A 13,015-nucleotide genomic window follows, 5' to 3' on the forward strand; every position below is an offset into this window, starting at 1 on the left:
GACACAAAATGGCGGAGTGACCCCACAGCCTGACACAAAATGGCAGAGTGACCCCACACACTCACACAAAATGGCGGAGTAACCCCAAAGACACACACAAAATGGTGGGGTGTCCCACAGCCTGACAAGAAATGGGGGCTGTTTCCCCCTCCAGCCCTCACGCACCATTTCAGACCGACACCCCCATCTCCCCCCGGTGTTCCCCAGCACGTCGGGCTGTCCCCTCACCCAGTGGTGCCGTCTGTCCGTCCGTGTGGGCCCCGCAGGGACCAGCAAAGTGCAGCCGTGCCCGGGGAGCCCCAGCGGAGCAGAGAGGAGTGAAGGACACGGCCTGGCTTCTGAGGGCTCCCCTGGCAGGGGTTCAGAGCCTGCTCAGAGCACACTGCATCCCAGCTGTTGCCTACAAACCCTTCTCCTTTTCCTTCCTCTTTTTTCTCCTCCTTTCTTCTCAAAATACACCAAACTAAAAAATTCCAGGCCATGCCTTAGTATCCTGTTGTGTCTGGCTAAGTTAGAATTTGGCTAAGTTAAACAGTACCAAGTTCAAGTTTGTGAAGTGCTTTACTTTGGGTGGTGTTTAAAATTTGCCAAGTGCCTCATTGTGCCTTCGTGCTCTAAGGTTTGCAAGTCTGGCTGAGCCTCACAACCTCACGGCCACCCCCTCCCATCTCCCTGCATGTTCTGGTTTACCATTCCTGGAACCCCTTCCACTCCTCTTTACCTGTAGCTGTGGAAGAGTGTTTTGTCTCCAAATTTATGTCAAATTAAATAACAACAGCAACAATAATCATCATCATCATCATCAGCATCATCAGCATCAGCATCATCATAACAATAATGATATTATTGGTAATAAAACTTTAAAAGTCACTGATGATGTTAAAAATTATCTTACCATTGGAAAATTATTTGTGAAGAGCTTTTAAATAAAATTGAGAAAACCTGAACAAGACAGCATTCTTCTGAAGAATGGGCTGGCCCCTCGAAAGTGTGGCTGTCACTGAGGCCAGGTCGGACATAGTATCCAACCAGCCTTTTCCTTGTGCAGGCAGAGAGATTGGAGAAAGCTTGAAACAACTTTAAAAATCATAAGTAAATGCTCCCCACTGTCTGTCCCCGACCCAGGTGTTCTCCAGGTCTCTTTTTCAGTGTTTCTGTATCAAACCCTCCCCGAGACTGGGCATGTAGCATATCTGCAGATGTAAATAAGCTGTGAAATGCTGCTGGGAGAGTGTGTGAGCCACTGAGAGCTCAGCAAACAGAGAGAGGTGTTTGCAGCATCCCCATGAACCAGAGACCACCATGCCGCTTTAAACTTTCAAAAGTTTTTGAAACTTTCTTAAAAGTTTGCTTTAAACTTTTGCCCTCTGCTTGATCAAAATATCAAATTCATTGGAGATGTACTCGCACTGTGTACTCTCTGAACACTTACTCTTGTGGCACATTTATTTAACACACAGGGAACTGATCCACTGCTCTGCCTTGCACCGGTTACTTTCAAGGACTCCCATTCTGCCTGAGAGAGAACAGATATAAATAATTATAGAATAAAATGTTGTCAGAGAATAATGTTCTCTGGCTGCTGTGGCCCAATGAAAGCCAAAGCCACCATAAAACCTTCAGGGAAAAGGGCAGTCATTAATTCTACGAGGACAACACTCTATCACACCGCCTTGCTGCTGTTCTGCCAAAATAAATTAAAATATCTTAGTCTCTCTGTATACAGTTTAATGCATACACCTAATTTTTGCCTTTAAAAATTACCCTGGAAAATTAAATGTATCTTCTCAAAGATATGAATATCTCAATACGTTATTCTCCTTTCTTTTAAGGACATCAGTGGCACATTTTTTTAAAAAAAGTGAGAATTCAGAAAACATCAGAGTTCCTGATTACTCACTGGATAGTGTGGATGTGAAGACAGATTTCTAAGGAATTAATTAGTCATCTTAAGGACCACACAGCATGAAAAATAACAGCGACAATATTAAACACTTAAGCAGATACACACCATCTTTTTCTAATTATTATTTACATGCAATTCTCCAAGTCCATTTCTGTGTCTTCCCCAGTATATTCATTAGAGAAGTAACTCTAAGAGCTGCTAGAGTTGTTTCTGTGTTTTGGTAAGGGCAGTTTTATTCTGCTTTATAGCTTTAAGTATTCCGTTTGCCAGGTTTGGCAGTAGGTACCTGCACTTAGTTGCCTTTTGAAAAGCTCATGGCTTGCTGGAGTGCTGGACAGTTGTATTTCATTCAGATGTCTGTGCACACTGATTTTAGGAATGCTCAATTTTTTAACCATAATCCATTTATATAATTTCTGAGTTAAGTGACACACTGCTGAAAAGCAGACTTATCTGAAATTTTACCAAAATACGTCATAGCCATTCCACAAATGAATCATCAATTTCACTTAACATAATTCATCTTGAAGCTCAAATGTGTGTGTGCATTTTATCAATTACCACAGACCACCAGGAATGTGCAGCCAGTCCAGGCATCCATCATCCATGGAAAAGGGCAAACTTTGAAGCATGTCTCCAATGATATACGTATTGGGAGAAGAAATTCTGTTTCAGAAGCAAAATGTCAGACAACATCCCTGCACCAAAAATAATAGTAATAAAACAGCTTACTTGAGTTTGTTTAAAACAGACTAGGCCAGAATTTCTGTCTCAGATGCAAAAAAGAGGCAGACCGCTTTTATGAATGCCATAAAAATAAACTATTTTAATAGGTACATAAATAAAAGGTTTAAAGTCGAATTTTCCCCCCCAACATCAAGATGGCCTAGCCTCTGTACAGAAACTGAACAATATTCACGGGACTCCTAAATTAAATAAACCCTTTGTTACATTCAAAACCGCTGAAGGTAAATATATAATGCAGTGACACACCTGAATTGCTCTCCTTCCTCATCCTAGCAGTGTATACAGTATTTCCTTGGTTTACAGTACTCTGAGGAGATGAATCTGTTAAATAAACTCTGAATGACAGGGTGGAAATAAAATTTAAAAAGTCAGCGTTAAAAGAACCCAACAACCCTGGCATCCACATGAGTACCTTGCATCAGCCAGGAACTTTTAATGGAAGAGAAGTAAGGATTGTGCTGTAAAATAAGTTATATCTTTTACATATAGTTGTAGAGTTATCTTAAAGTGTTTAAATACTACATTCACTTTGGCGATGCGTTTTGGTCTATGCCTGCAATAAATTACACGTGGCGTGTGCCCCTTGGTCATGTGTTTTACTGCAAATGGGGGGAGCTCAGCACATCTAGGAAATATTAAAAATATTTCAGAATTATTTAATATGGACAAAATCTAATTTAAAGCAGCTTTCCTCCCATCATGCCCCCCTCCCCAGCACCTCAACAAAGTCAGCCTGATGGCTTCAGTTTTTGCTGTGTTGTATCAAAAGAGGTCATAGGTTGATGACTAGCACTGACCCACAGAGGTTCTCTGGTTTTGTTTCTCCTTTCTCCTTCTGAACCATCTGTCAGCTTGAGAACATCTGCCACTGACATCTCCAAGCTCTCCAAAGATTCCAGCTAATAATTAAGGCAAGGAGCCATCATTTGTCCATCAAAGCTAAGTCTCCTAGAACAAGATGCTATCGCTGCTGTTATCCGGAATGTGTCTGGTGATGGGTGAGGACCACTCATCCTGTGGAGGAGAAAGTCTGTCATAGGGTCACGCAGAGTGTTAAAGTATCTTGTGCTGGTGAAATCAGAGACAAAATTACAAGATGACAACTTTCATCCACAGTGCAGAACTGGCATTTCTAGTCCATTCCATCTGAAGTTCAAAAAGTGGGGCCAGGCTGATTCAGGCCTGGCCAAGGAGCCTGCTCAGAGTTTAGCCACCAGCAAGACGTGACCGGCAGTGAAACGACTGCCCCTTTTTCCGACTGGCTTTCTTCTTGTTCTTGCTCTTCTTCTGCTTCTTTGCACCTTTGCTTTTATCTGACTTCTTTTTCTTATCGTCCTCCTTAAACCACGGCCCCCAGACTCCTCCGTTGAGCTTGGGGTTGCTGCGAGGGTCCTTGGGCGGGTAGCGGACGGGCACCGCCGTCTTGTTGAACTGCGAGAGCCTCCTCAGCAGCTGCTTCACCACCTCTGGGTGCCTGGCAGACAGGTCCACACGCTCGTAGGGGTCGGCCGTGATGTTGAAGAGCCACACGGTTTTCCCGGCTGACCAGGAGACGCGTTCGTTGTGCCAGCGGTTGGGACCCGCATTGCTGAAGGCCTGTGGAGGCACCCAGTCGCTGTACCCCGGGTTTCCCGTCAGCAGCTTCCAGTGATTCACTCTGATGGCAGACTGGATGGCCGTGTTCCAGATCCCATAGCCAGCGGCCCAGGAGCCATTCTTGGCTTTGGTGTAGATGGGGTCGATGTTGTGCAGGATGTCGACCCGCGGGGAACGCCTGCCCTCGCTGATGGTCTCCCACACGTCATAGCCATCCAGCTGGATGTCTTCGTCGATCTGCCCCTCGGCCAGCGTGATCAGCGTGGGGAACCAGTCTGTGATGTGCACCAGCTCCTTGCACACAGACCCTTTGTTTTTCAGGAGGGGGCTGTGCACAAACCCGACAGCACGGATACCTCCTTCCCAATAGGTGCCTTTGCTTCCTCGGAGAGGCCAGTTACTGCCTCCGGCCATCGGCTGCCCACCGTTATCAGAAGAATAAATGATAATGCTGTTCTCGTAGTAGCCGTACTTCCTTAGGGCGAGGGTCACGTTGTTTATGGCCTCGTCCAAGCAGGCCAGCATGGCCGCGTACCGCCGCCTGTTGATGTTGTTTATCGAGCGGTAATGTTCAAAATACCTGCCTGGCGCCTGAAGAGGCGAATGGACAGCCTGGTAGGCAATATACAGGAATATGGGCTTCCTGGGGTTATGAGAAGCCAGGATCTGCTGCACTTTCTGCGTGTACATCTGCGTGGAGTAGATGCCGTTGTCGTGGTCCCAGGCGGCGTTGTCGTTCTCGTACAGGTCGTAGCCGCATATCCCGGGGCTGTCGCACTTGAAGTGGGTGTAGTAGTCACCGCTGCCCAGGAGCGAGCCGAAGAAGGAGTCGAAGCCCCTCTGTGTGGGCATGCACTCCCTGCGGTAGAAGCCCAGGTGCCACTTGCCCACCATGTGTGTGGAGTACCCGACCTCCTTCAGCTTCTGAGGTAGCGTGACGTTATCCAGAGGTAAGCAGTTGGGCTGCGTCGGCCGGATGATGGAGTGCTGCAGTCCCGTGTGGATCTGGTACCTGGAGGTGGGAGGAGACAGGCATCAGGCTGGTGGAGGAACTGCTCAGGTGTATGGGCACCTTAACCCCAACAGAAAATATCCTTATGGAAGCCACAGCCTTCTCTGGAAATATTTCAGAGTGCCTCTGTGCGCTGCCTTCAAAAAACCAACTTGGTCACACTATGAAATCTGTCCTCACCTCACCACGGGATGAAACCTTCCCCTCCATGGTCTGAGCTACTCAAAATACCTACATATACAGGAGCACCGATACTTTGAGGCACCCTTCTCTCCTCCACATGTCTCCATTTAACAATGACTATAGAAAATTATGTGGATAAATACAATTTTTACAGTGCCTCGTAATTCGCTAGCGGTGAACGTATCTACAGCATATAAAAATGCTGGGCTTTCAATGTGTAAGAGCAGTATGTTTAAAGGATGGGATAATAAATTCTGCAGTGTGCTACATGCTATGTGTAAAGAATACATATGGCCTCCATATGATGAGAAAATGAATCCAGCACGGGCAGCAGTAAGTATCAAAAATCAAGGGCAAATACATTTATATCAGTTTGACACTAAAAAAGAGAATGCAACAGCAGATAGCAGACCAAAGACAACTTCTCCCCGAGTGTGAGAACAGATTCAATTCTCAGCCATGTATAGAACAGCCAAGTTCACCAAAACTGAGTATCTCCCCCAAAACCAGTTCTTATTAATTTGTGGTAGCAGGAGTTGGGGCTTCTTGACACATTCTGCTGGTGTTGCCAATCTGATCGGCCTCCTGAGCTATCTAGAAAATTAAAACCATTAGGCTCTGCCTGTCCATAAATAACTTAGAGCCTGCTTTCATACGAGGGCCTCCTGGCCGAGATCCTTGAAGGCTCCATAGCTGTCTTTAATGGCTGGCAATGTGTACGGATTGCGTAACTCCCATTTAATTCTGCAGCTAATTTCCACGGAACCAGAAGCTCCGGTCTCACTGAGTGCCTGCAGAAGCTCTGGGTGTTGTGCTGCTCTGGACCCAGCGTGCTGCACTGTGCTCTGCCCTGCCAGCCCCTCTGCACAGCATTGTCTCTGGGAGCAGGCTGGAGACCTGGAGCCCTGCCACTCAATTGTCCCCAGACTCACAGGCTGGTGCTGACAACGCAGGAGATGCTGCAGGAGAGAGTTAAAACACGCTCTGAAAATTACGGGTTTCTGGGATCTACATTGCGCTTTTGGAAAAGAAATGTCACGTGCACACAAGTCCCACATCCTTCCCATTGTTCAGCTGCAATATTCTCCCCTTAAAACAGGTAAATTACAACCAGGAAAGCCATGCACTGCCCCGTACTTCAGCTCATTCCATATTTGGGACTCCTCAGGGAACTATGTCCACAAGGCATTTCATTTCCTTCTCCTTCCCTTTCCTCCGCCTTGTTAAATCCTTTCAGTAAAATCCCATTTTTTGATCCAAGTGGAAAAGTCCTTGTCCTCACTCAGCCATTTTAGTCAACAGCTTCTGCTTCCTTAACTCTGACAGCCTCCTCGACCACAAGGTCAGCCCTGGGTCCCAGCTGGGCAGTTTCCCTGTAATAAGCTAATTTTGCTGGAAGTCAGGATTTTCCCTGTTGTGAGCAGGAGGGATCCTTCCACCACCCTTCTCCTCTGGAAACTGAGAAGCTGGGCCTGAGGGCAACAAGCCACAGAATATGCAAAAATCCAATCTGCCTCTTGTGCTTAGAACAGAAAGCATGATAGTCACACAAGGTTAATTCCCATCAAGAATTCCTAAAACATCGGGCAGATTCCCCAGCCAGGGCTACTCAGAGATCCTAGCATGAAATTCTTACACTGTTGATCTGACAAATACTGAACCAAAAAATAGCAAGAATTAACCTCAGTCATACAGGTTATTCAGCACTACATCTTGTTTCAGCAGTGCCCTCAGGAAGTTATTCAATATGCTGGTAACAGTGCAGATATAACATACATCCATCTATATGCACGTATATTCCCTGCTGCTGCCTCTTTGCAGGAGACTTTGGTGTGTTTCCCAGATGTGTGAGTGTGTCTGTGTGCTATTTCTGGCATGGCTGTGCTTCAGAATATACCTATAGGCACACAAAGAGACACATTTTTATACTTGTGTGTGAGAAAAAGAAACCTGCAAACCGAAACATTTTTAAAGTCAAAATATTTCAAGTGTGGAAATGCTTCAAAGAAATATCAATCTCTGATTATCAGAAGACTGTTCACTATGACAAAAATGGTCAAGATTTGTTCACTTTCCTGCACCACATGCCTTTCTAATTGATCCATTATGTGCCAACGTTACTTTTTCAGTGAAAGTATTTCATTTTCAAAGGATTTGCAGGGCATTCGTAGAAAAGCAAAGTAACCTGGGCAAAAGACAGTGATGATATGGAAGCAAATGGCATTAATAGCAATAAGAAAGTTGTCACAAAACAACTGTTTTGAAACTGTTTCTAGACTGTGCAAGAGGGAAAAAAAACCTGAACCAGGCACAACATAAAGGGATTAAGAGTCAGGTGCTGATTTTGGGGGTGTTCTCTAGCAGATTAAGTCATGAGCTCATCAACAGCCATGAAATGTCTGTGAGATATATCCTATAGATTTCATGGCTTCCACTTTTTAGAATAAATTGGTTGAATTTAATCCCAAATGCAGAAAGCAAGTTAGGACTGAGAATGGTCTGGAATTCATTATTAGAATTTCAGCACTAGTAACCAGTCAATTCTAAGCAAATGCTGACAAGCCACAGAATCTATTTCATCATTTTTTAGACTCTGACCTTCCTGGGCATTATTTACATATAGGCCATTAACTGCTAAGAGCCTGTATAAAGAGTAGGGGGGTTCAAGACTTGGGAATACTTTATATGCACATGCTACGCTCTCCTCCCTACTCCTCCAAGATTCTGGATCATAAGTGTCTCCTTTAGAATACCTGAAATTTGCAATTTGCATGACAAGGAACTAAGTAAGATTTGTGTGAAATGTTCAGCTAACAAGACATATTAAAAATTAATTTCTACTCACTATACAGGGACGGCTCTTTGTGCATTTTCTATTCTTGTTTTTGTTTTCCTGGTGTATTGTTCAGATGTTCACAGTGAAACCCGCTGTGATAAGTGTTGCAGCCAAGGCAGATGCTCGGTGCTGGCTCACTGACACACTGAGCTGTTTTCTTGTTTGTAGGGGAAACTTTAAAGCAATGGCTTCCCTCTGGGAGCACCCCAGTGACTTCATAGCCCTTTGCTTCTTGGATGCTCAGAGAAATATTTCAGAAGGTTTGTAAAATAAATAAATAAGCAAATAAATCCTCCCTCCTGAGTGTGAGCTCATGACACCCCTTTCCAACACAAGTTCCCTTCCTGTTTTAATTCAGACACAAAGCTCAGGCAGTGGCTCTCACATCACTCCCACCTCCGGTCTCAAGGTACAGAAACCATTCAGTTGCTGAAGGTCAGCTGCACATTGAAGTGTTATGGATGTAAATCACCACAGGCACACCGAAGTCAGTGAGACCTGAGTTTGAGGAATTAACATCGGGAGGCTTCATTTCCCCTTTTTCTGATGCCCTCAGTAGTGCTGAATTAGTTTCCAGTTCTCATCTGCAGAGCAGGAGATCAGTGACAGAACCTTTGCACACTTTCAGTGCTATTCCCCCGCAGCAGAGAGCAGGACTGAGGGGCTGTGGAGGGATTCTCCTGGCACGCCTCACATCCCCTACACAGCCTTACACAGACGTAGGCCAAGCCAGCTTCCCTGAAAAAATCTTCCCCTGAGGAGTTTTCTATTGAGTGTTTTCCCCCTTAACTTCAGGGTGGGTTCTGCACTGAGGAAGAAGCTGGGATGTTTCTAATTTTGTGATGTGCATGTACAACACTATTGATTTCAAGCTCTCACCATTTTCAAATACTGCATTAATTGTCTTCAAACTGAGATTCTTTTAAGGCTCACTGAAGATTAACAAAGAAGCTCAGTTGGAAGTTTCCAGTTTCAGGAACTTTTGCTAGCATAGCTCTAGTTAGTACATGTGGAAAATGTATTTTTATTATGCTTGCATAGCTCAGGATATGTTGAAAAAAAAATCTCAATTTTAAAAATAATGAACTCTAGCCTAGGATTTAGAAAAGGATACTTTAAATAAAAACCCCACATTTGCCAGGAGTTGCATAGAGAGTGACAGCACTGAAGTCTGCATGCTACATAAATTAAAGGGATCATTATTGACGACTGTGCATTTCCTTGTTAAAAATACAACATGCAGATACCAGTCTAGAACATAGATTTAGGGGTTACTAAAGAACAGTCTTTGACATTTTCCCTGAAACTATTTGTATTACACAACAGCTAAAACAGAGAAATTCCAGGTGAACAGAAAATAGAGAAATGTCATTTTAGGGCACTCAGTCCTCAGAGGTCCAAGTCAGTGGGGGGAAAAAACCCCAGCATTCCACTTACCACCAGCAAATCACCAGCAGCAGGACACAATCACCAGAGAGAGAAGCCAGATCCAACAAGGACATTTTTATAGCGGACTGAGGCTTTAGAATGGAGCCCACAAACCCTACAGGTTTGAAAAAGTTGTTACTTTGGGCAGGGACGTTCACTTTGAGTCATCTCAAAAGTTGTTTTCAGCTTGTGAGGGAAACAGGAACTCTTCTGCTGTCAGTCTTCCACCCAGGCTGGTGAAGAGCAGGGCAGGGGGATCCTGATCATGGGCATGCTGGATATGGAGCAGAGTGAAAGAATCACACAAAATGCCTCTGCAGCAGAAATGTCTGCCATAAAAACAAAATGCTTCATGTTGCGTACGCTGAGGTTTTTAAAACTAAACTCAGAGTAAAGGTGGAAAAGGGTTGATCCAGGAGACACTGGGGCAGAGGGCAGGGCTGAGCTGATTGAAATGAGAACCAAATAAAGCCATCACAGCCTGACAGGAATTGCTGCCAAACCATCAGTAAGTCCCGTCCCTTCAGACTGATAACAACAAAGCCAGAGTGTGTAGCCACAGTGTTTCTCTCTCATTGCTATTAAGTCAATTTGCTGATAAGCAAAATGTTTTCTAAATGTTCCTGTCCTTCCTATTTCCCTTCTTTTCCTAACTTATAACAAGTCTGATAACAAGTCTTGACTGCTGATTTCCAACTGCCAAGCTCCCACGAGAGCCAAGGCAGGCGGTGGCACCTGGGCACTCTTTAGGGCAGCACATTCACTATCTGCTCTGGACAAGACCAGGTTAAGATAAGTCCCATCTATCTCATTTCTTCAGTGTTTACAGTCCATGGCAACTGTGTATAATCCCATGGGAAACACTCCTAAATGTCAGCATGAAAGTTTTCATGCAACATAGTCTGCTCATGCCAAGGAGCCCTGAGCCTACGCTACCTAAGCGCACATTTGAGCTTTCAAAAATGGCAGAACACCACAGTTTTCTATATTGGATGTATCATTCAATATCTATCATTTTTATCTTCTGGCTTATGACTTTGGGATTTTGGGGGAAAGTGGGTTCTGATTGTGAATGGATCAGAGAAGAAAATGCATCACTAAAGACTAAATGCAAACTCCAAACCCTCACAGACTTTCACTGTGTCAGCCCACACAAATCAAACCTGAAGCGTTCACTCAGACACACACACACATTCACATTTCATCCACAGATGTATTCCTTGAATTTTTTTGTGCTTATAAATCAGAGCAGGAAAGGTATCTACTTCTAAACCAAGTGTTTACCTAAAAAGTCTAACTCCCATTATTTACTGTTTTATCACTCTGGCAATGCTATTGCATATATGTCATTTGGAAGATTCTGTATCTTGCCCTACTTTCAAGTTTTTCATTGTTGTTTTTAAATCAGTTAAGACTCTTCTATCAAATTCAGGAAAAGAAAAATAAAGTAGCAATTTCCTTGCAGACTAATCATGTTAGCAGTTTTGCTCCCATTACCTTTTGTCCATGGACTTACAGGAGTTGAGGTATCCCTATTTTACCAAATGCCATTTGGATTTTGATGCATGAACTCAACCTCAGAATCATTTCCAAATTCTGATCTCACACCAGCCCTGGCATTTGGTTGTTTAAATGATGTCCTTACACCCCGATATTGTTTATATTGTGAAATGGATTTTTATCACCTGGCACATAGAAATGATTGAAAACTGGTCGCAAAATGCTGTTCTCCATGGTTCTATATTCCAAGAGTTTTACATCTCCAGGACTCACACCAGATCCTCTCTCTTTAATCTTCCCAGCTCCTGCAGATGCAACTGGCACCCCTGGAGCGAGGCAGAGCTCAGCAAACAGTGGGAAAGCAACTGTTGTCTCCAGAGTTGTGAGCTTTAAAGGAAAAATATCTGGCTGTGGGACCAAGCTGGGAGGGAAAAGGAACAGAAACCTTCATCTGCCTTTCCTCAGGGCTACTCTCCCTGGTTCCAGAAGCTTGAACTTTAAATCACCCTCCAAATTAAGTTGCAATTAGTATTTTCATACCAAACATTATTATACTGGCAGCTTATCTGCTACCAACCTTTCCTGTCATGGAGGCAATTTATCTGCTCCAATGGGAGGACAGCAAGGATAAGTGGGAGCTGGCAGCAGCTGGAATGCACATGTGTATGTGCAGCTATTGTTTTCTTTGCTCCCAGTTTGCTGCAGCTGTGGAAACAGAGCACAACATTTCCAGCTTTATCACTGTAATTCATTTAGGGAAAAGGGGAGGAAAATGTGTGATTGCATAATCGGCGCTGGCGGTTTCACGTCTACATGGGAGTGACATGGAAAGAAAACAATTTGACTAAATACTTTGCATGCCAACCACAAATCCAGACCCCACCACCAAATTCTGGGCTCTCAGCAACATCAGATCCGAGCGGATATGACACCTAATCACCATGTTCCAAGGGAAAGAAACCTAAAATGACTCTGCGATTAGTTAGAGACGAAGTTGTAGTCCTGCTGTGGCCATTCCTGCAGGAGAAAAACCAGAAGAAAAGGAGATAAATGGATTCTAAAAATGGTGTGCAGAAGAATCCCCCCCTTGGGTACTCCCAAAGTGAGGTTGGAGCAGGACCAGCGTGCCAGGACAGGGACACAGCAGGTTCCAGTTTGTAATGGAGAGGTGCCTTCATTCCAGCCTCTGTTCTCTGCTCTGCTGGGAGAACAGCACCCCTGAGCCTCCTAATATCCCAGAATAGTCACTGTTACAGACAGAGCAAACTTCAAGGTGTCTCATATTCTGTCTAAAAGAATATTTTAATATTTAAAATAACACAAGAGTTTTTACATGACCAAAAATGAAAGCCGGCCATGCACATGTGTGAAATACTTTCCACCTAATCCTGTGACAGTTTAGGAAAGTTGGTTCATCTTTATATAGGAAGGATTTATTCAGTGAGTCACCTAAGGGATGTGAAAGATACTCACTATATGGTTGCCTTTCATAAGAAGACATCTCTCATAAAAATGACATACTTGATGGCAGCCCTTAAGGTAGCAGCCAAACAGTTATTGTCTTACATTACTCTCTAATTAAAGTACTCATTTTGAGCATTTAGTACCATTTCTGAATTAGAACTGTCCTTATCTATTATTCATACATCCAGCACTTAGAGCCTATATCAATCTAAATGCTGTAAAATGACCTTGAATTGACAGCAAGGATGACTGAGGGCAAAAAGACAGGATGTAAAATACAGGTTAACAACCACCACATCACGGGCTTATATGGCATCGTTTGAGAGAGGTAATTGCTTTATAA

General features: G+C 44.0%; 1 protein-coding gene across 1 annotated transcript in view; it reads right to left on the reverse strand.

The window, feature by feature from the left end:
• Window positions 1–2,712: 2,712 nt before the first annotated feature.
• Window positions 2,713–13,015, reverse strand: part of ARSJ (arylsulfatase family member J) — a 34,205-nt gene continuing 23,902 nt past the window's right edge. Inside the window, exon 2 of the mRNA XM_033513750.1 lies at window positions 2,713–5,261. Within this exon, the coding sequence (XP_033369641.1) occupies window positions 3,860–5,261 (1,402 nt within the window). The 3' untranslated portion in view covers window positions 2,713–3,859. The remainder of the gene's footprint in view (window positions 5,262–13,015) is intronic.

This window comes from Parus major, chromosome 4 (genome assembly GCF_001522545.3).
Source record: "Parus major isolate Abel chromosome 4, Parus_major1.1, whole genome shotgun sequence".
NCBI classification, from domain to species: Eukaryota; Metazoa; Chordata; class Aves; order Passeriformes; family Paridae; genus Parus; species Parus major.